Source organism: Poecilia formosa, unplaced genomic scaffold, assembly GCF_000485575.1.
Source record: "Poecilia formosa unplaced genomic scaffold, Poecilia_formosa-5.1.2 Scaffold56, whole genome shotgun sequence".
NCBI classification, from domain to species: Eukaryota; Metazoa; Chordata; class Actinopteri; order Cyprinodontiformes; family Poeciliidae; genus Poecilia; species Poecilia formosa.
The window spans coordinates 1,503,194-1,522,895 of NW_006799995.1; the positions used below are offsets into that span (position 1 = coordinate 1,503,194).

At 38.6% G+C, this 19,702-nt stretch overlaps 1 protein-coding gene across 3 annotated transcripts in view; it reads left to right on the top strand.

Annotated features, from left to right (window-relative positions):
- The first annotated feature begins 818 nt into the window (after positions 1–818).
- LOC103138958 (kazrin-like) overlaps positions 819–19,702 on the top strand; it is a 158,618-nt gene continuing 139,734 nt past the window's right edge. For all 3 annotated transcript variants that reach the window (XM_007553374.2, XM_007553375.2, XM_016672115.1), the window contains exon 1: positions 819–972. In XM_007553374.2, coding sequence (XP_007553436.1) covers positions 859–972 — 114 coding nt within the window. In that variant the 5' untranslated portion in view covers positions 819–858. The remainder of the gene's footprint in view (positions 973–19,702) is intronic.

Here is a 19,702-nt window from a genome sequence, read left to right on the forward strand (position 1 = left end):
ACTGGGATTAGGCAGGTTGCATTTCGTTATTTGGCAGAAATGTGCCAGCAGAGGATTTTTTTAGCGAGACATAATAGATTTAATGGCTCAAAGTTTGCATAAAATCACCTCTGGACAGATGGCCAATCTTTAAACCTCCTTTCTGACTGACATGGCTAAAACTTTAGAATAATGTAAATGCTCGAAAGAAGTGGGATGATGGATAATGACACTTCAGGGGTTAGCGTAGCAACTCATGTAAAATTCAAAAGATGTTCGCTAAACCCCCGCAAAGATATGGAAAAAACCCGTTCCTCCACGCCTTCGTCTATCCTGAATTTCCACCAGAAATATTTGCTGTGACCCTTCGCAGACCAGAGGTCACTCAGTGGTAAATGGGAAGTGTGTTTAGGAAGTGTGTATGAGAGGGAAAGGGAGAGAGAGAGGGAGGGGGGGGCAGGAAGTACAGTAAGGGTGGCGAGTTTTTAATGAAGGAGAGGAAACCTGGAAGGAGAGGTTTGCCAGGGACACACAGGGGAGAGAACAGGAAAACAAAAACAGGATGGCTCTCAGGCTGAAGTGGAACATTCTGAACCAGAGATCATGTCTGTGACAGCAGAAAACTAGCTCGTTGTCGCTGTTGTTTCTGTGCCATAAGATGTTCACAATACATTTACAGAAATACAAGCAAGAAAGACAGTTTTGTTTTTTTTTTTTCTTTCGCAGCATGGTGCTCGTAAACATCCCTGGATTAGAAACAAGAGCTGTAATAAAGGAAAAAAAAAACAAACATAAAGTCAGTATATATGATTTTTATGTCCGTGTCTCCCTGTAGCTGTGCAGTCGCTGAACAGTCTGAATGACCAGATTGCAAGCTTTATGGTGACCAGGCCCAAATCCCTGGAACAGGAGGAGCAGCCCTACTCTCCTCCGGAGAAGGAGACGCTGCAGAAGTCCATGAACCTGATGAGGCACCTTCTCGTCGATGCTCAGGTACAAATTTAAGTCTTTTTTTTTTTTCTAGAATTAAAAAAAGGAGGCAGGTGGTAAAAGTAATTTGCAGATTTTTTTGACTCAAATCCAAATCTATACAAAAAAAATCTCCCCTTTTTTTTTTTGCATTTTGTCATCTTGTAACCTCAAGCTTAAGTGTAAATTATTGGGATTAAAGAGGGAAGATTATCAGCCGTGCTTGTTTGGCTGATACAAAGTAGTGCATTGCTGCAAAGGGGAAAATGATACAAAGATCCAGATTTATTTTGTAAGTAAAAATCACAAAAGTGTGGCATGCAGTTGGGTTTAGATCAACACATATTAAAATTATTTCAGTTTGGTCAGTAGGAGGAAGCTACAGTAGCATGTTATGCAATAGATTATCAAGTAGTTTCAGCAGTGGTGCTAAAAGTGGGTATGCAGCGCATGCAACGCTTAGGGGCTCTGCACCAGAGGGGGCATCAAAACCCCGTCTGGAGGGGGCGGCGCGTCGATGATGCCTTCGCATCCACTTCAGCGCGCCTTACGCTCCTTCACCTCGCGCACATAACGGGGTAAATGTAGCGAGTTTTACCTTTCACGTGTCTTTGTCTCGGGGGGTGGGGTGGGGTAGAGCGAGCGTATGTTTTCTACTCTCCTTCACCCCGACGCATCCACCTAAATAATATGTAGTTGCGACCCTGGGTTTCAGGGCTGTGCTTTGATATGTTCTATTCTTTTAGTTGGTTGTATATTTAGAGCTGCTGTCAATCTGGATAGTTAATAAGCTGCTTAATATTCCGTGGAATAGTTCACTTAGTTAATGTCTGATGTTTGAATCTGATTATGATGGGGTTTCTTTAAATGCAGATGAGGCACTTCACACCCTCCATATTCTCACAAAGGCTTCATTGGATTAAACTTAAGCCATTTTCCTGTTAAAACTAGTTGGATAGTGTCGGTTTTAAAGAACAAAAGTCTACAGGACGTTCAAATGTGTAAAATTATGGAGAAAAAAATGATTAGTTTGTGTTAAATTGTAAATTTAGTTTTGTATGAGCACATCACATGCTTCATTTTGCATCAGTGCAAACTCTTTCTGAAGGTATGCAATTATGTTTATAAAGCCTTTCAGTCAGAGTGTCAAATTAAATGAAAATGTTGACTGTAATGAGATGAAACAACAAACTCACACTTCCTCCAGTTTGCCAATTTATTATTTTTGGCAGTGACAGGTCTGCTTACATGCACCACTCTTCTAGCAACTCCTGCAGGTGTCAGCTTTATTGTGATCTCCCGACCACCACGGATGGCAAACTTTTAATTGAGACTCCCGTCATGTCCCGTCGGCTCACAAAAATTAATTTTCCGATGCATTAATTGCCCAGGTGAGAAGCTGAAGGAGAGCAGAAAGTGTTTCTGCAATTTTGTTCAGCTGCTTTCCGCTGATAAGTCAATTAGCTGAATCGCAATTACAGCGTGAAAGAATGAAATGGGGTGATGCTATTGTCTTTTCCTCGGTTTTCTCCTCATGTTTCATGCTTGTTATGGCTGATTAGTTTATATAACCTTTGTTAGGAAGGGCGGCTAAAAAGGAGGACATGAAACTCCAGATTCCGGAGAGATTAAATTAGTGGGGGGAGGATTCATCAGATGTAAGTGGCAACGTGTGATTGAGTTGTTCTCCTTTTAATACGCATGAATTTGTTTTCTTTGTGTTGCAGCGTCGATCCTTTTCAAAATGATTTTGATGGTAAATCTGCTGCACAACGGCGACATTGGAAGTCATATAAACTGTGTTGATCTGCTATTTTAAAAAAAAAAAGAAATGCTGCCTCAAAAACAAACAAACTTCTCTATTCATTATCGTTGAACGTTACAAAACAGTTTTGGTCTCAAAGTCAATTGAAAATCAACTGCAGGCCTGAAGACAAGGCATGCAGAGACTACTGAGTGACTGCTGGTGACCCTGAATGCTCCTTCCTATTTTCACCTTATCAGTGTCACTCTTTCATTCTTCCTCCAAAAGACAGGTAGCCACGGTGGCTGTTAATTTACTCTCTCTCAGGTATTCCGCCTGCAGTCTTTTTCCTCTGAGCATCATTCTTCTCGTGCAGGTAATGTGTCATCAGCCAGTGTCAATTGGCATTCATGCCCTTTTGGTTTCCTCAAATCAAACGGCTCCATGGAATATTAAGCAGCTGGTGTCTCGATGACGAAACAATTAAAAGGCTGTGTAGTTCGCAGTGCCCAGCCTCTTCTATGGGGGCTGTGTCGATTAGTGTAAAAAGAAAAAATACACGAATAACGGCAACGAGACTGAGATAAAACTAAATGATTTATAATGATTCGTAATAGGTTAATTGGTTTCTTAAATTGCTTTTAGGTGAGAGAGAGTGTGTGTGTGTGTGAATGGTAGTGTGTCCTGTGGGTCTCTGTGTTTCCCTGTGATGGACTAGTGACCCGTCTGGTGTGTATTCAGCTCAATGACCTCTAAATGTAGCTACCAGCCCCACTGACGCTCTGTACGGATAAGTGCGTATAGACGGACGATTCATAATGATTATTATGAATTTAGCTCTCCTTTAATTATGACACAGATTCAAATAGCTGGCCATTTACAAGCTTTACAGTAATGTTAGCATGAAGCTCATGGACGAGCCTTGATGCAACAATTCCGTACGCAGGTTAGATTTTCCTCCTTTTTTTTCCCCCTGATGCAGGAACGTCGCATTAAAATGTCAAATTGGTGTAACGGAGCCATTTAGCTCTAGCTCTTTAATTTAATTTTTTTAATGGTCTTTGTAAGTGGAGTTCCTAACTTCTATGCTGCCCCTCACTGAGGTCCAGAATCGTAAGGCACCCCACTGGCCAAACTGCGTGATTAAAACGCATTCAGAGTCTTAAATCAAATCTCTCTATCTCGAACTGGAGCCTCCTGACGCACCACTGGAGTTTATTTACTGCTATTGTCCGTCTGGCCATGGCTCACTGCAGAGCTGCTTCACGTGGATCCTCCATCCACACCGAAGGCCCATCTGGTGTGTATCCTCCAGTCAAGCTGGGAGGAGATGGGCTGCTGAGCATTTTCTACCGACCCTCCCTCTATTTCTCTTCCCCATGCTGTACTCAGCTGCGACTGCATTAGTTGAGCTGTCAGTCATCACGGGCGGGGGGGAGCGGGATTCCTCTGAGGAGGGGAGAAGGGTGCGGTTTGGGCACAGGGGGTGTGCAAGGAGGCCGTTTAAAGGTGACTTTGAGAGCCACGAAGAAGAGACGGAGATAAATAAGATCTGTCTGACCCCCTGCAACCTCCACTTCACTTTAATCATGAGTGGAGAGCTGCAGACACGGCTGTCGACTCGGAGAGAAAAATAAAACAAAAAAAACAAAACCACTAAAACAAATAAGACGCGTATTCGTGTCTGGCAGATATTCATTTACCAAAAATGGTAGCCTTGAGAACAATTGCAGCAGATGATCGATACTGCTTGGAAGGAAATTTTCCAAGGGAAAAAAAAAAAAAAAAAAAAGGTTGCTGTTTTATTTTTTTTATTTTTTAAATACATATTGAGCGTACTGCAAATTGATTTTCTTAGCTTGACCATTCTTAGAGGATCAATGTCAGAATGCTGTGACATGGTTACAGTTATATTCCTCTGCCAAACATTATCCTAAAGCTCCATAAACCAAACAAAATCCAGTTGAAAATCTGATTCAGGACTTTTGAAACTGATGTTTACATAGTTATTTTTTTAGACGTGCAGCGCTGGTAGAGGCATAACCCACAAGACTACCACTTCGATTTGTTGAGGATTTTGGTTGCAGTTTGACAAATTGAAAAAGTTAAAGGCTTATGAAATTAAATACATGAGATGAGAGATGAGACTAAACACTAATGTCTGACTTACTCGTTGGTTAGCCGATGGCTCTGGATTCGTGCCGTGAGTCGTGGAGGAGCACAAAGAGGAGGCAGCAGTCTCACTGGGTGGAGGGTGGGAGGCGATGGAGTGGGGGGAGTAAATGTGTGACGGGTCTGGCTGGGTCAGTCTGGCTCTCTCTCCTCCTGCGGCCTCAGATGGCCCATCGGAGCACGTTTCTTTTACCCATGCATAATGCATCACCCGGGTTCCATCTGCCCTCTCAGCCTGTCCTCTGACTTCGCAGACCTGTATTAAAAGCCTCTCGTCCAATCACCGGCGAGGCACAGAAGCAAACGCGCATCATCATTGTCGCCTGGTTCAATCCTAAAGTGTGACAAATGAGGGTGAAATTTGGTAATTTGGTTCAAAAGGAGCTTTTCTTCTCTTTCAGCTACAACTGAAAGGAGTCAGTTTATGTTTCACTGTCCTTAGGGTTAGGGTTTTGAGATCCTACAATTAGCTCAAAAACATATCAAAGTGTTAGTGAATTTTTTGGGCTTTTTAAACATTTCTAAACAGAGGCTGCACTAAGAAGGTGGTTTAAATCTCTATTGTACATATCTGCTTCTTGTACTCTTTTCTCAAAGTCGTAATTGTCAGATTTCAGAGAATATTATTCATAGTGACAGTATTTACATAGACAAGGTCAGACCCTTGTCATTCTTAATGCTGCTGTCGTCCAGGATGCTGCACTTGAGAAACGTCTGCGGACGTCTCATGCGCTGACAACACATATCTAGAATGAATTCACAGTGTCAGGTTTTAACCATTTTTTTTTTTTTTTCGTTTTAGACGGAGCAGGTACCAGTAGAATTGAATTGTCGTAAGATGCATGACGGTGCTCCTGTAGACGGTGGACTTCTGTGTTGAGGAGATTGAAAATGACAGCTTATCTTGTAAGGCATAAATTGAAGGCATTTCATTACAAATGCATGTCTTTGAATCTTGGCTGAGGAGAGAAGAAGGAGAGACTAATATGGGAGTTATAAAAAAAAAACAAAAATGACTTATTGCTCCTTGGGTTTTATACACAATAAATCTTCTAAAAAGACATTTAATTATGTATCAGTCAAATTACATGGATACATTTTGTCTTTTTGCAGTTAGTGCTAATATTTGGACACAGCGTGCTGCCTGAACCGGACTCACTGAACACTGAGACTTAAGGATGACAAACGCGAGTCTTTCACACAGATGATGGATGAAGAAAAAATATGCAAAAAAATAAAACCATTACTAGTACGTATTGACCAAATACGAAGAGAAATACAGTCAGTTTGCACACAAAACCTACAAAATGACAGAAGACATTCATACAACAGGATTTGGTAGAAAGATGTAATAAATGCAGTAACCCAATCTGATAGCAGGGATCGGAAACAGACGTTCCTATTGGAGACTGTGTGTTCAACATTAAAAGGTAGAAATGCAGCCTGTTACATTAGTGGACCTCTTTCATGTCACCAGTGCCCAGACCCAGTATTACCAGACATTCAATAAACTGATCCAGAAGGAAAGAAAAAAAAAAAAAACTCTCTCTAGCCTCTTAGTAAAAACAACAAAAAAAACACACCACATTAACTCAACTGCTGAGGAAAACGCGGTCTCTCTGTAATCATTACATAAAGAGAATCTCCCAAGACCATCTGAACTAGTGTTTTAAAACGAGCAAATATAGATGTTCGACTGCAAGTGAACACAGCTATCACATGTGAGCAAGTTGCTCGAGGGTTTTGCTGGGGGCAGGAAGCGCGCAGTGGACAGTGCTGTCCAATGACACTCCAACGTGATTAAACGGCGCTGGGTAATGAAATGTCAGGAACTCTGTCCAGTAAAATATAGAAGTATTTAACTTTTTTTTCCCAAAATACATCAGTAGGAAGATTCATAAGAGCAGAAAGTGATAAATATATTAGTTTTCATGCCGTAAAACATTTGTAATTTTACGGCATGTGGATCTGTATGATGGGAAGAAACCCACCCAAATCTAGTTTACAGTAAACTGAGGTGCGAGTAACTGTATGTCAATTAGATTCATCTTTGCACATCTCACAATAAAGATTTATACTATTCTGATACTTATAGTACTTCTCTAAAAAAAAAAAAAAACTTAATCTGCATTTTAAAATGTGTTTTTTGCCCCAACATGAATTCAAAGGAGAAATCTGTAAGTACGCTAATCAGAACTTCTCTCGATCCAAGTTCTCGCCCTTCCCTGTAAGTTTCCTCTTCACTCTACAAAAAGTGCTCTGCTAAGCAAATATTGTAAAGATCAAGCAGCTATAAAATAATGATCAGCACTGCTGAGTGGCAGTCATAGCTCTAGGCAGCACTCATTTTTTCCTTTTTAGGAAGATTTTCAGTGAGAGTTCTCTCCCTCATAATGGGCTTGTGTTAATTGCATAGAATTATTGTTGTTTTTACAGATTTGCATGACATTTAGCTAATTTATTATGCTATTATTCGTGTCAGGACTGGTGAAATATGTCTGGATGGGAAACATTTAACGCTTAGCTTCATTTGTTTGTCATCACCGTTGTTTTGCGCAGCACTTTAATCAACTCTTAAGTATTTTAAATCCACTTCATGACCAAATTTGTCATAATTAGTTTTGTTAGGAATCACTGCCACAAAGTAGGTTGTCTCTAATATACTTGACAAATGTTCTGTTTTAACTAAATTAAATAAGTAGCTGTAGTTTATGCTGTTTCACAACAAATCTTGACAAATTTGTACAAGTGTTTACATGTAAAAACACTATTGGAGTAAGTTTGTATTTAATTTAAGCATTTTTGTTTGTGGTCTTGAATAATCAGTGGATTGTCTAAAGCAGGGGTCTCAAACTCCAGTCCTCAAGGGCCGCTGTCCTGCAGCTTTTAGATGTGCCACAGGTACAAAACACTTGAATGAAATGGCTTAATTACCTCCTCCTTGTGTAGTAGATCTGTTCTCCAGATCCTTGCTAATGACCTAATTATTTTATTCAGGTGTGGTGCAGCAGAAGCACATCTAAAAGTTGCAGGACAGTGGCCCTCAAGGACTGGAGTTTGAGACCCCTGGTCTAAAGGCAGGAAATGCAAAATAATGCGATGAAGGAAGATTTCTGTTTTGACTGCATTGAAGCAGACGCATGAATTAACTGGATAGTTGAGGCAAACTGAAAATCTCAACTGTTAATCTGGCAAAAGCAGAAAGACAAACAATGTCATTCAACTATTCTGGCATAAACTAGTGAGGAACGTGTAGGGGAAAAAAAATCTAATTATTGGTAGATGTTAGGGTTGTGGGTCAGTTTGATTCATTTTTAATTTTCCAGCCATTTTATACCTTCCCATAGCCATCTTGTCCCAACCTGTTTCCATTATTCGCTGCACGTCAGGCTAATTTGTTGGCAGTCAAGTATTTTGATGAGTTATCAGGATAGATGGTACAACCTTCAGTTAAAATGCATCTCTGCAACATCAAAACGGTATTATAATTTGAGTTTCTAAATTGTAAAGTAGCATAAAAATGAGCAGTTTGAGTCTTGTAGCTGGCATCTGTCTGGAATCACTAATTATTGATTCGCCAGGGCCATTAACATAAGTAGGCAGAGAGCTGAACGACTGAAAGCATTTAACAACCCGCTCTCTGTCCATCTCCCACTGTCCTTCGTCTAAGACCTGCTTGAACTTTCTCATGAGAGGTCAAGACCTGGCTCCGACACCGACATCAACATGCTGGGAAAATGACCAATCAACATCGTCATTGATCCAAGATCTGTTGATGAAGAGATTTTTTTAGTCTAAAATCATTTGGAGCCACGATGTACTGTCCCTCGTGTTCTTCTCAGACATCTGGAGGTAAAATTTCTCCCACTACGGTTACATGAACAACGTTGAGATCAGATCATGTTAAACTGTCATGCAAATACTTGCTCACAAAGCAACATTTTGTCAATTCATTTAGAAGGTGAAGACGTTTAAAACGGTATGCTTGTTTGACTTTTCCTGAAAATGGTTTGATTATGTTGTTCTGATGGAAATATGAAGCAAACTTATGTCTGTGACTAGCTCCAAGGACTCTCTTTAGCTTTTAATTACCATCATGGAAAAACTAATGCCAGTAATACACTTAATGTGCAAAGAATAGCTGAAATTACTGCTTAGGACAGATTTTATCATACTTTTAGACTATCATAAAAGTAACAAATTACACAATGGGTAAACAATCAAAGTAAATTGAATTGATTGAAATTATAATTGGTGGTGATGAATATATTTTTGATTTTCTAATCCAAGTTTTCTTTCTCTTTTATCAAAGACGAGCAGGCGACCTTTTTGGAGGTCACTATCAGAAAACTACTTATGGTTAAAGAGGTTATCTTTTAAACTTGATGCTGAAAACTTCACTAACCCCTTCAGGTGTGGACTGGTGAACAGAGCCACTCCCCTTCTCAAACGTATCTCGAATCATGATTCATTGAATCATCGAAGGCCACTTCCTGCTTTAGCACCTGATGTCCCTCATTCTGTTGCCTGAAGTTTGAGTTTGAAGCTGAAACTTCAGCCTCTGCTTTTTAGAAATGTCAGTCTTTCATTTCTTTGAACCACTTGTTTGTAATTTGCACTGTAGAGAGAGAAATATGGAAATATACCCTTATCTCTTTTTAGTTGAGGAATATTGGACTTTGGATACGGCCCAATATTGGACCATATATGTTTTAAAGTTTTCTACCCCAACAAAAAACGTTGTAACTTTAGGATAGTCGAGTCCATAACATGTTGCTGCTGGTAGCAAACTGATCTTTCTCCTCACTTGGAAAACTGCTTTTCCCAACGAGTTTAGGTCCAACGCTCTCCTAATCTGACTTGCTCATCTATTGATTGGACCTTAGTGGAAACCACCATCGATCGTCCTCCTGTCTGAGAGGTGTTTATTTGTGTTTGTGTGTATACATGTGTATAAGGTGCAATATGTTACTATGGAAGCAGACCATCAGATACATCTTCTGTCTCCCGACACCCAATCTTTTCTTACTAAAGTCTCCGAGGCATTCACCTTAGTTTTACCATTTGCTCAAATACTGTGTACCTTAAAAACAGGTATATGTGGAGCAGTTTTATCTTTTTTTGTTGTGCGACATACCTGCAGATTACACAACAATCTGCTCAGCAGCCAATGAGCAAAGCCTCGCATTGTTTGAATTCTGTATTGCTTATTTTTTTCTTTTATTTTCTGAAACCTTGACTGCAGTCTATCCAGTGGTTCCTCAGAATAAAAGATGCATCTTGAGGTTTACTAATTGCTGCCCTGACAACACAAAATCGTCATGTTTGATTATCTGGTTCAACCTTGACAGTTGTCTTGACTGACTCCAAATCTGAGACTTTAATTAAATTTTTATACTTTTGGAAACCACAAATAATATAATAATGTTGTGTCTATTTTGATTTTTTTTTAAACTTGTCATTTATGCATTCAACTGAAAATAAAGTATTGAAAAATGTAATTTCACCACGCCGTCCTCTGCTGAAACCAAGCTGCAAATAGCAACTGCGTATATTTGTTCTCAATATTTGCTCCGTTGTCCATTAGACCGAGATGAAAGCGCTACAAAGAAGGGTTATTAGTATCGAGCCATGTTGAAATATTCATTCATATTCCCCGAGATGAAGGGAATGCATTCATCTTCATGTCTGAAACCTGCTCCTGTTTTTGACCTAAACTTGGTCTCATTTCCTCTTATTTCAGATGTCTCCACTCTCTTTTTAAAAAGATTATTCGGAAGTTTTTTGTTTGAAATTGCGCTCTGTGGGAGTTTTGTTGCATATAAGAACTCCTACAAATGAGAATTGTGCCAATTCTGATTTTTTTTTTCTAAGCGACATCCAATGAAAAATTATTAATATTAATAACGAAGTGTTGCAGTCTCAAATCCTGAGTCGATAACAATTTTAAATGCTTTCACATGAATATGTGCGTCATTGATTAACTGTAAATTTTACAATAGTTACAGAACAAGACATTGGTTATTCTGACAGAATAAAACATAATTCCTTCAGTTTGAAGGCTAATGAAGAGAGACGTTCGTATTTCTTTGATCTGCAGCAGTAATTACTAGCAGTTACAGAATAAAAGCTGGATTCTCTTGTGATTAAACACCGGCCCGAATTGGATTATTTTGGTTTCATATAAAGCCCCCTGAGTTAAACTTCAAAGCTGACCTACTCAAGGTGAACACTGTGCCGTTCAAGTGGATGATGTCCTTTTCCCACTGCAACCGTCCTCGCTGCTACTGTATGTGCATTTATAAATCGGACAGCACTGCCTTTAATGTGATAAACTGTATGTTTGGGAACTTTGATTGTATTAAATTGAAGTCAGAGCCCTCAACATGTCATTCTGACTTTGTCTGGCTAATCATTAAACCGTTTTGCATTAATTTAAGGCATTTAAATAAAGACAGATTGGAGTCTGACCTACTTGGAGCAACTTTTGTTTTATTGAAACAGGGTATCTAATATTTAATAAAACACTTATTGTTACTTATTGTTAAAAACAATGACTCCAGTAAGAAATATATTAAGATTATCTTAAGATTAAGAAGGAACTTGTGTTGATCAGTAATATTAGTCCAGTTTATTCTGTTGAGAGGAATTCATGACTGACTCTTGAGTATGTGCAGAAACTGATGTAGCAGCACCGGTGATGAGGGGGGAGGGCTGTGTGTGTGTGTGCGTGTGCGCTTGTGTGTGTGTGTGTGTGTGGAGATTCGTTGTTTATGCTGGATGTGCACATCAGTCATTGCAACTCGTCATCGCCCATGTGAATGGGACACAGTACAAGAATCGGAGCCACGGGGCAGACTCTGAATGAAGTAAAACGAGCTGAAAAGGGAACATTTATTAAAAATATACTGCTTCAACACTGCTTGTAACTAAAGCTGATAAAGTCAAACTGTGTGGTTTGTCTCAAAGAATGTGCTCTGCTTCGACCCTCCTTGGTTGTTACCACTGTTTCTGTGAAATGGAAACATTTCGTCTCTCCTACTTGAGACAAAATGAGTGCAGCGCCTCTGAACCTCTTGAATAAACTGTCACTGTGCTCTGATGATGTCACAACATCAGTGGACCAGCACTTAACATTGACTTTACTCACAGTTGTAAACTACCACTTGATTATTACCCGGGCTCAAAGCACAGAATGCAGCAAGAGTAGAAATTCAAAAGTAGAAATTATAATTTAAATCCATCTTCAATTGATATTTCCTGTTAAAATTCAGAACATTGGATAATTTCTCAGTTGTTCCTAAGTGATAACATTAGCCATTTAGGTTTATTCTGAAGATATTAGGGCTGCACAGTGGCGCAGTTGGTAGCACTGTTGTCTTGCAGATTCTCGGCCCTGGGGTCTTTCTGCATGGGTTTTGCATGTTCACCCAGTGCATGTGTGGGTTCTCTCCGGGTACTCCGGCTTCCTCCCACAGTCCAAATACATGACTATCTCTAAATCCTCCTCAGGTGTGAGTGTGTGCGTCGTTTGTCCCGTCTGTTTCTGTGTTGCCCTGCAATCGACTGGCGACCTGTCCAGCTGGAGATGGGCACCAGCACCCCCCTGACCCGAATGGGATAAAGGTGTAAGAAAATGGATGGATGAAGATAACTATGACTGATTTTAAGCTGAATGGCTACTTGAGGCCCCCATGTGACTTTAAATAATAAAAACATATTATATTGTCCATAACTGAAAGCAATCAGTTGAAGCAATTTAATGAAAGCAAAAAGTAGGTCTCTGTAGAACCTAATAGGATCAAATTTTCTTTTCTTCTCTACTATGTTTTTTGTTGCTGTTCAGGCGCTACTTCAAATTGCTTATTGGAGTTCTACAAAGCCTGAATTTATTAGCCGATAATTTTTGTGGAAAAATAAGTTGTTTTTTTTATAGGCATGATCTATTGGAAACATGAGCTAACTGGGCTTTGAAGAGGGAGATATTTTTGATGTTGTGAGACGGTATTATCACTAATGGCTCCCTTACTCGTAGCAGGTGTGGGTCATCTCTTTGTGAGTTAGGAAAGTGAACAAATCCAAAGCACCTATCTGAGCCATTACTTGCAGCTGAAATATTGACACTAAGCAATTCAAAGGTTTTTATTATTTAAGTCATACATGAACTGGATTTTTCAAATCGTTGAGCAGATGTGCATAACTGTTTGCAAAACACTCTAAAAGAGATAGTTTGGATGTTTTGAAGTCAGATTGTGTTGTGAAATTATCATTGATCGTCTTTTCGGCCGTAGACGTCAGTCACTATATTTTTTTGTTGAAAACTTAAGAGTTCCCCAAAGGGGTGTGTTCACTTTTCTAACTCACAAATACACCAAAAGGATTGTGGTTTAAAAAGAAGTGGCAAATCCTCCATAATACTTTCCCCATTCACTCAAAGATGTCAGGTCTCCAACATGATCTGTGATTCTGCAAAGACGAACATTTAGATTGTATATTTGAGTTTTACAGACCGTTTTTGTTTAATCAGGATTGTTACATGCGATTTGTTGGAAGGTGAATTTCAACAGGATTTCAGACCAAGTCAAAGATGCTGCTTCCTGAGAAAAAACAATAATGTCAAACAGAAAAGAAAACACTGCCAGGAACTTTAGATAAGATGCAATATTCATTTCTCCCTAGTCAAATGTTTCTTGCCTTGCATCATCCTCTTTGTGTCGTCTGCCTGTAAGCACACTGGATGCATATGTCTTCTTGTGATAGTGCTTCTGTTTTTATTTAAGTCTTTAAAGCTGATATTTTTCTGTATTTTTTTTTTTTTATTCATTTTTTGCTGACTGTGTCTGGGCACGCTTGGGCGTATTTCAATTTAGCTCCTTCTGATAACTCTGCCTCCTCCAATGGATAATGTAAAATTAGAACAAATGACTTTCTCTTTCTCAGCAGGCAGTTGTGTCCTCTTCCCCCGAGGCGTTTAGTGTTGGCTAAACAAGCACTGCTTCTTTCTCCAATTAAAAAAATAAAAAATAAATAATGCATTTAACACATGCCAGCATGTTCCCACTGCTAAATGAATTCGCCCTGCTTTATCGATAGGAACCAGCTGCTTCTCCCGAAGGACTGGACATTACTCAGATCCCCTTGTTCTTCCCTCCACCGCATTTTGAAGGGCAGAATTTTTGGTCTGCACATCTACAAAATCAAAACCTAAACGCGGTCGGCTGGGGGTGCGTTTGCCTTTACGTAACATCTCGTATACGCTGACATAATCTTCTTTTCATGTTTGTTTTTAGCACAGATCGTAGGGTTCCAGAGAGGGAGGTAATCCTGTAAGCCTGTTTAAGTGTGTAACATTATTAGTATGACATGATGTGAATGGCAAGACAGGTTGGTTTAAATACGTGTCGCTCCTGGGAAGCACCTTTAGATGAAGGTAATATTGTCGTGTGTAACTATTCGGCGTGAGTTATGAGACGATTTGTCAGATTGGCGCATGCCGCCATGCTGAGAACTGCTCCAGATGACTTACATCTATCTGTCTGTTCAGCTGAAGCAGCAGCAGGAGGAAGAGGAAGAGGCTCAGGCGCAGTCAAAGTCATATCTTGAAGCCATTTTGCTCCATCACAGGAACCAGATAAGTCTTTGTTATATCGATGGTCTCTGGTGGCATGTATTTGTGTGTGGGGAAAGATGCCTGTTTTAACGAGATACGGAACTGGTCTTGTAAAAACGAGGACGGTTCTCATTTTAACAAGATTGTGTGAGTTTAAATTTGAACTTACTTTTGTTGATCAGTCTGGGAACGTTGAATACATCATGATTGGACCTGAACAAGCAGCTCTAACCAGATATCTACCTACTCTAGTCGACCTATATTGACCTCATGGTGCAGTGTTTGTGTTTTCACCTGTAACTCCGAATAACTAACCAAATATTGGTCTAGTATTTTCATGGAAAAGATCTAAAACATTTGCAGATTTTAGCTATTTGCAGGTGATTAGTAGTCATCAACTCCAGCGAATACCAGGGGTTTATTGTATAAGGGGACACGTGACCTGGTTTTCTCATTACTGTTTGTTTTCCTGCCTTAGGTCAGTAAGAATGATGAAAATTACATCTATTCCCTAAATACCAGAAACATAAGAGATTTTTGGGGGGCGGGGGTGCAGATTTGTCTTAATACTGCCTTCACACTACAAAATTTATTTAAATGTTTAAATATTTCGACAGTAGAAAACCTCAGAGTACAAAAACTTTGGTGATATGGAGCACCAATGGGTGTTTCTTGGATCCGATGTGGAAAATCTTCAAATATATACTATTTTATTTATTTATTTTTTTCTGATTTTCACACTTTGAGCATCGTTTGTGTTTGGGAATTTTAATTGCAGTAAGACCAAAAGTTTTGGCTCTTCTAATTTCTTCAAGACATTGCAAAAGTAGAAAACACTTAGCATATACTATGAAGTTTTAGCTGTACTTTGCATTTATGTGAATTTGTCATTTGTGAGGCTGTGGTTTTCATTTAAGGCCAGGTTCTTTTTTTAAGCGTATTTGGTGTAAAAAAATAAATAAATAAATAAAATGCTTTAACGTCAAATAAAGGTGATGATGCAGTCGGCTGAGGTTCCAAGTATTAATAATTGTCAGCAATTTATTTTTTTAGTGCCAGCCACACATTAAGAAATTAGTCACATGCAAATTGGGAACATTCCTACAAAGTGATTGACATTTTTAAATTAACCCCGCAAGATTCATTTAGCATGTCTAGTGTTTTAATTAGTTGCACTAAATGGAAATGACCAGCAAAGCAAGAATAAGCACAATCTTTTTTTTTTTTTCTTTTTTCCCCCACAGTCTGTTCAGGCTGGTTGCTAAACTCCAACCTGGGGAATGAGGGAAACACACTTTCATGTTTGACTCGTGTCCATTTATATTACATTTGAGGGAAACATCTGATAGCTTTACTGTTATATTGAACCACCAAATTAAGAAAAGGTCAGAGTTTGTCTGAATTCCCTTCCTCCATTACCAGACTTGTAGCACCATTTGAAAAGGTCAGATAAACACAAACTGTGAACATAATGTGAGAACCTTCATTGCTGTGGTGTCTTGAATGAAGTGAAGGGTTGTGTGGTCACTGACGCAATGCATTTTGTTTTTTTTTTATTGATAAAACATTTTACAGCTTGAAAAGTGAGTTTATGGCCAACATCAAGCTAAGATTTGGAAACACTCTTTCTTCCAAACAAGTACACACAGGCAGGAAACTCAATATTTTTCTAAAGCCCCCTTTGATTTATAAAGAGCCTTACGTGTCTGTTTTTCAGGAGTCTATTAATATTCCACTTATTGACTTGGTAATATTTGCCCCCTCTATCTTGTTGAAATGCTCTACATCTGTTAAACTGTGAGGGAATATCTTGTCCATATCTCTCTCTCCAAATGACTCCATTGATTTAGCTGTGGGCTTGGCTGGCCTTTCCTAAAGCCTAAATTTTCTGCTAATGGGGTTATTCTGTTATTGATGTGGACCACCAGAAATTTTTGGCTGAAAACTAACGTGATGCAGCATCTGATCACAATGCTACTACCACCTTATTTTTTTGTAAATATGTTTGTTTTTTTTGTTTTTTTTTTAGTGATATTCAGTGTTGTTTTTTGAGACAAACGTTTTGGAGCTGCGAACCAAGACTCAAGCTTTTGCTCATGCGCACTGCAACACAAGTTTTAGAATATCTTTGTAAAAATCATATATTTCTTGAAGTTTTATCAGGAGCAAAAATCTTCTTTTCTCACCTATACTCATTTGTTCCCAGAATACACAGAATAAGGAGTATGGAAAGGAGTTCAACGTTAAGGTAAATACAAGGGAGTTAAAGAATCCAACAATGAGTGACTATCAGGAGGATTGACTGTGCAGAAAAAACTGCAAGGAGGTTTGAAGAATGAGATGTTTGAGAGGCGAATAATACTGCAGGAAGGAGAGGGTCCAGGCAGTTCACAGGTAATGATATCCAAATTACATTCAGATCAGATTAAGGGGAAGGCAGGACATGTACTTGAAATTGTGAGCCGAGATCCACACAGATAATGGACATGGAAAAAAGGTCCAGTGACCATAATCCAACATATTAGTTCACTAAATCAGACCAGAATCCCTGTCCCCTAAAAATAGCTGACTTATTTTTATCTATTAGAAAAAGAGATTTTAGTGGTCACCATGTTTGAAACTTCCACGGAGAAAGCATACAATAAGACTGTATAATTATTTTACTGTATACGATAAGAGGTCCCAGCATGGTCAGTGAGATTTTTTTAAAGTATATCAGTAAATGTCATTATCATGAAACTTTTATGTCTTGTGAGAATGCACGCTGAGAAAAATATGACAATAGTTGGAATTCTTCAGTAGCAGACCACTGATCCAAATTGTTTTTATGATGAATGAGTCAACACAGACATGTTGCTGCAATTTGATCATTAGCTAGGCTTGCACTATGCAGCAGACCTCTTTGTGTCTTTAACTATATCTATATATAAATAATCTTGTTACACATTACTTTTTTTTTTATTTTTGGCACCAATTTTCAATATGGGAGTAAATTCTGCATTTTAATATTGTTTTTCATCAATGTCCTTTTCCACTATCCCCTTTTTTAATTTTGAGAATCTATGGCTGTGAACTCATCTTTTAGCAAAAGTCGAGGTTTTCCTCACTTTTTGCCTCCTTATCTGTCATTCAGATAATTACACTTTAGCTATCTCTGATTTCCTCTGCCTACATCGGGACGCTCCCATGAGTTACCTGCTGCCGGGCCGCTCTGACACACTTGTAAATAACAGTGTTGAAAGCCATAAATCATTGTAATTCTTCCAGCAGACCTCTTGCTCAGATTGATCACTTGTGAGTCTTTGAGGTGCAGCTGTGATTCTTGTCCCGCGGTTGTAAATTAAGTGGAATTGAGGGAATTGTGCACAAAAGGGGCAATGGATGAGGAATGTCATCAGTTGAGTTGTTATATTATTTAAACCTACTTTGTAGGCATCATACAAAAACATAATCATTTAATTTAAGGCCAGAGAAAATGTTCCCATGTGCTATCAGAAAGACATTTTGCAGTTGTCAAAAAGATAATTTTAAATCTAAATCTGCCATAAAAACCAGTAATTTGGCCTTAACCCTTTCATGCATGAAGTATGATCTTTTGTGTCAGGATTTTTTTTTCCATTTTTTATTTTTTTATTTTCTTAAGGCATAAAAAAGTAGGTTAAAAAAATAGCTAAAAATTGCTAATAAAAAATATATATTTTTTTTAGGTGATCAATTGTAATTTTCTCCAAATACAAAGTTATTTGAAAAATACATCAGTAGTATTGTTCTTTAGGGGTTATCTGATGTCACAATATTTTCTTTTTACCTGCTAGATTCATTTACAGTAGAAAGAGGGACCGGGTCGGTTGCCGTGCTTTTTTGTCCACATTGGATAATTTTTTGCATTTGCAGCTGATGGCCAGTAGTTGATAGTGTATTTTATGATGCATTAGTTTCCACTCAGTGGTCTGTGTGCATTTATAATATAAAACTCCACAAGAAGCACAAAAAAATGGCTTTTAGACAGCTGTCCGCTGTAGTGACCACTATGCCTGGAAGGGTTAACGTTATAAACATTTCACCAACCAAATGTCCTAAGTGTGTATGTCATAATATGCCTTATGTCCAGCGTTCAGTCAGTCAGGAAAAGTCACAAGACTTTTTTTTTTTTTTTTTGGCAAACAGTGAATATTCACATCACTTTTCCCTCCTCCATATTATATAAATGTATGCAAAATGGCTGTGCCCAGACTCGGATGGTTAGCACACAAATGTGTTCCAGTTTTATTGTTTTGCTAAACACACAGTCAGTCAACAAGCACTCAATGCTAATTTATTACTTGAAGTAATGGTTCATTTGCAAAAATCTGCATATGTTGGGGAGAAGTCTGATGTGTGATGGCAGGAGCGATGAGAAGCTGGTTCCCTATGGTGCTCTTTGAGGCTCCTCTCACTATTTGTATAATTGATTCCCATTTCTTCTCCACGGTCATAATGACTGTGGGAACCAGTCTAATTCTGCTTCAGATGAATCGACTGTCAACAAATTTAACTGAATTCATTCAGACTGAAACGAAGCTTCCTTTGGTTGAGAAGATCAACTCATTTACTTGGAGAGAAACAGACATTTAGCATTTTTTTCCCCCTGAAGATTTGGATGAAATGGTGAATATTTTGAAAGAAAATATTTTTAAAAAAAAATTGCTTTATGCACCCAAAACCAGCTAGCATGAACTAAAAATGACAGATATATCAAAAAGAAATAAATTGTACTATATGGAAACTTCAAAACCAAACAGTAAAAATTAGACCAAAAACAATGTAAATCTTGAACTCGAGATGCACGTTCTTGTCAATTATCTAACTGCATTCTGTAGTTATGCATTTTATTTGTTATGCTGACAATTTTAACAGTTGAAACATTAAAGCTTATTGCCGTTGCAAGTGAAATGCTAAATGGTTTCTATTTTTCTATGTGGAGCTGTTGTCAGTTTGTCTTCTCAGAAAGATGCAAAACAAAGATTTTCTTTTATGCTGCAAGAACTAAATTAGCATATTGTCCTTTTTTTGCATGTCAAAAACAGTAGTAGCGGTAGTAAACTGATGTAAGCTTTAGTTTGGCGTTTTAATGTCAACCTGACTCCAAGCTCCTTCAAAGGTTTCGTCAATGAAGAAACAAACAACGCGCCGTTTGTACTTGTCTTATTTTATTTATATACGTTTGTTTTAGAGTGTAGAAAAGCTCA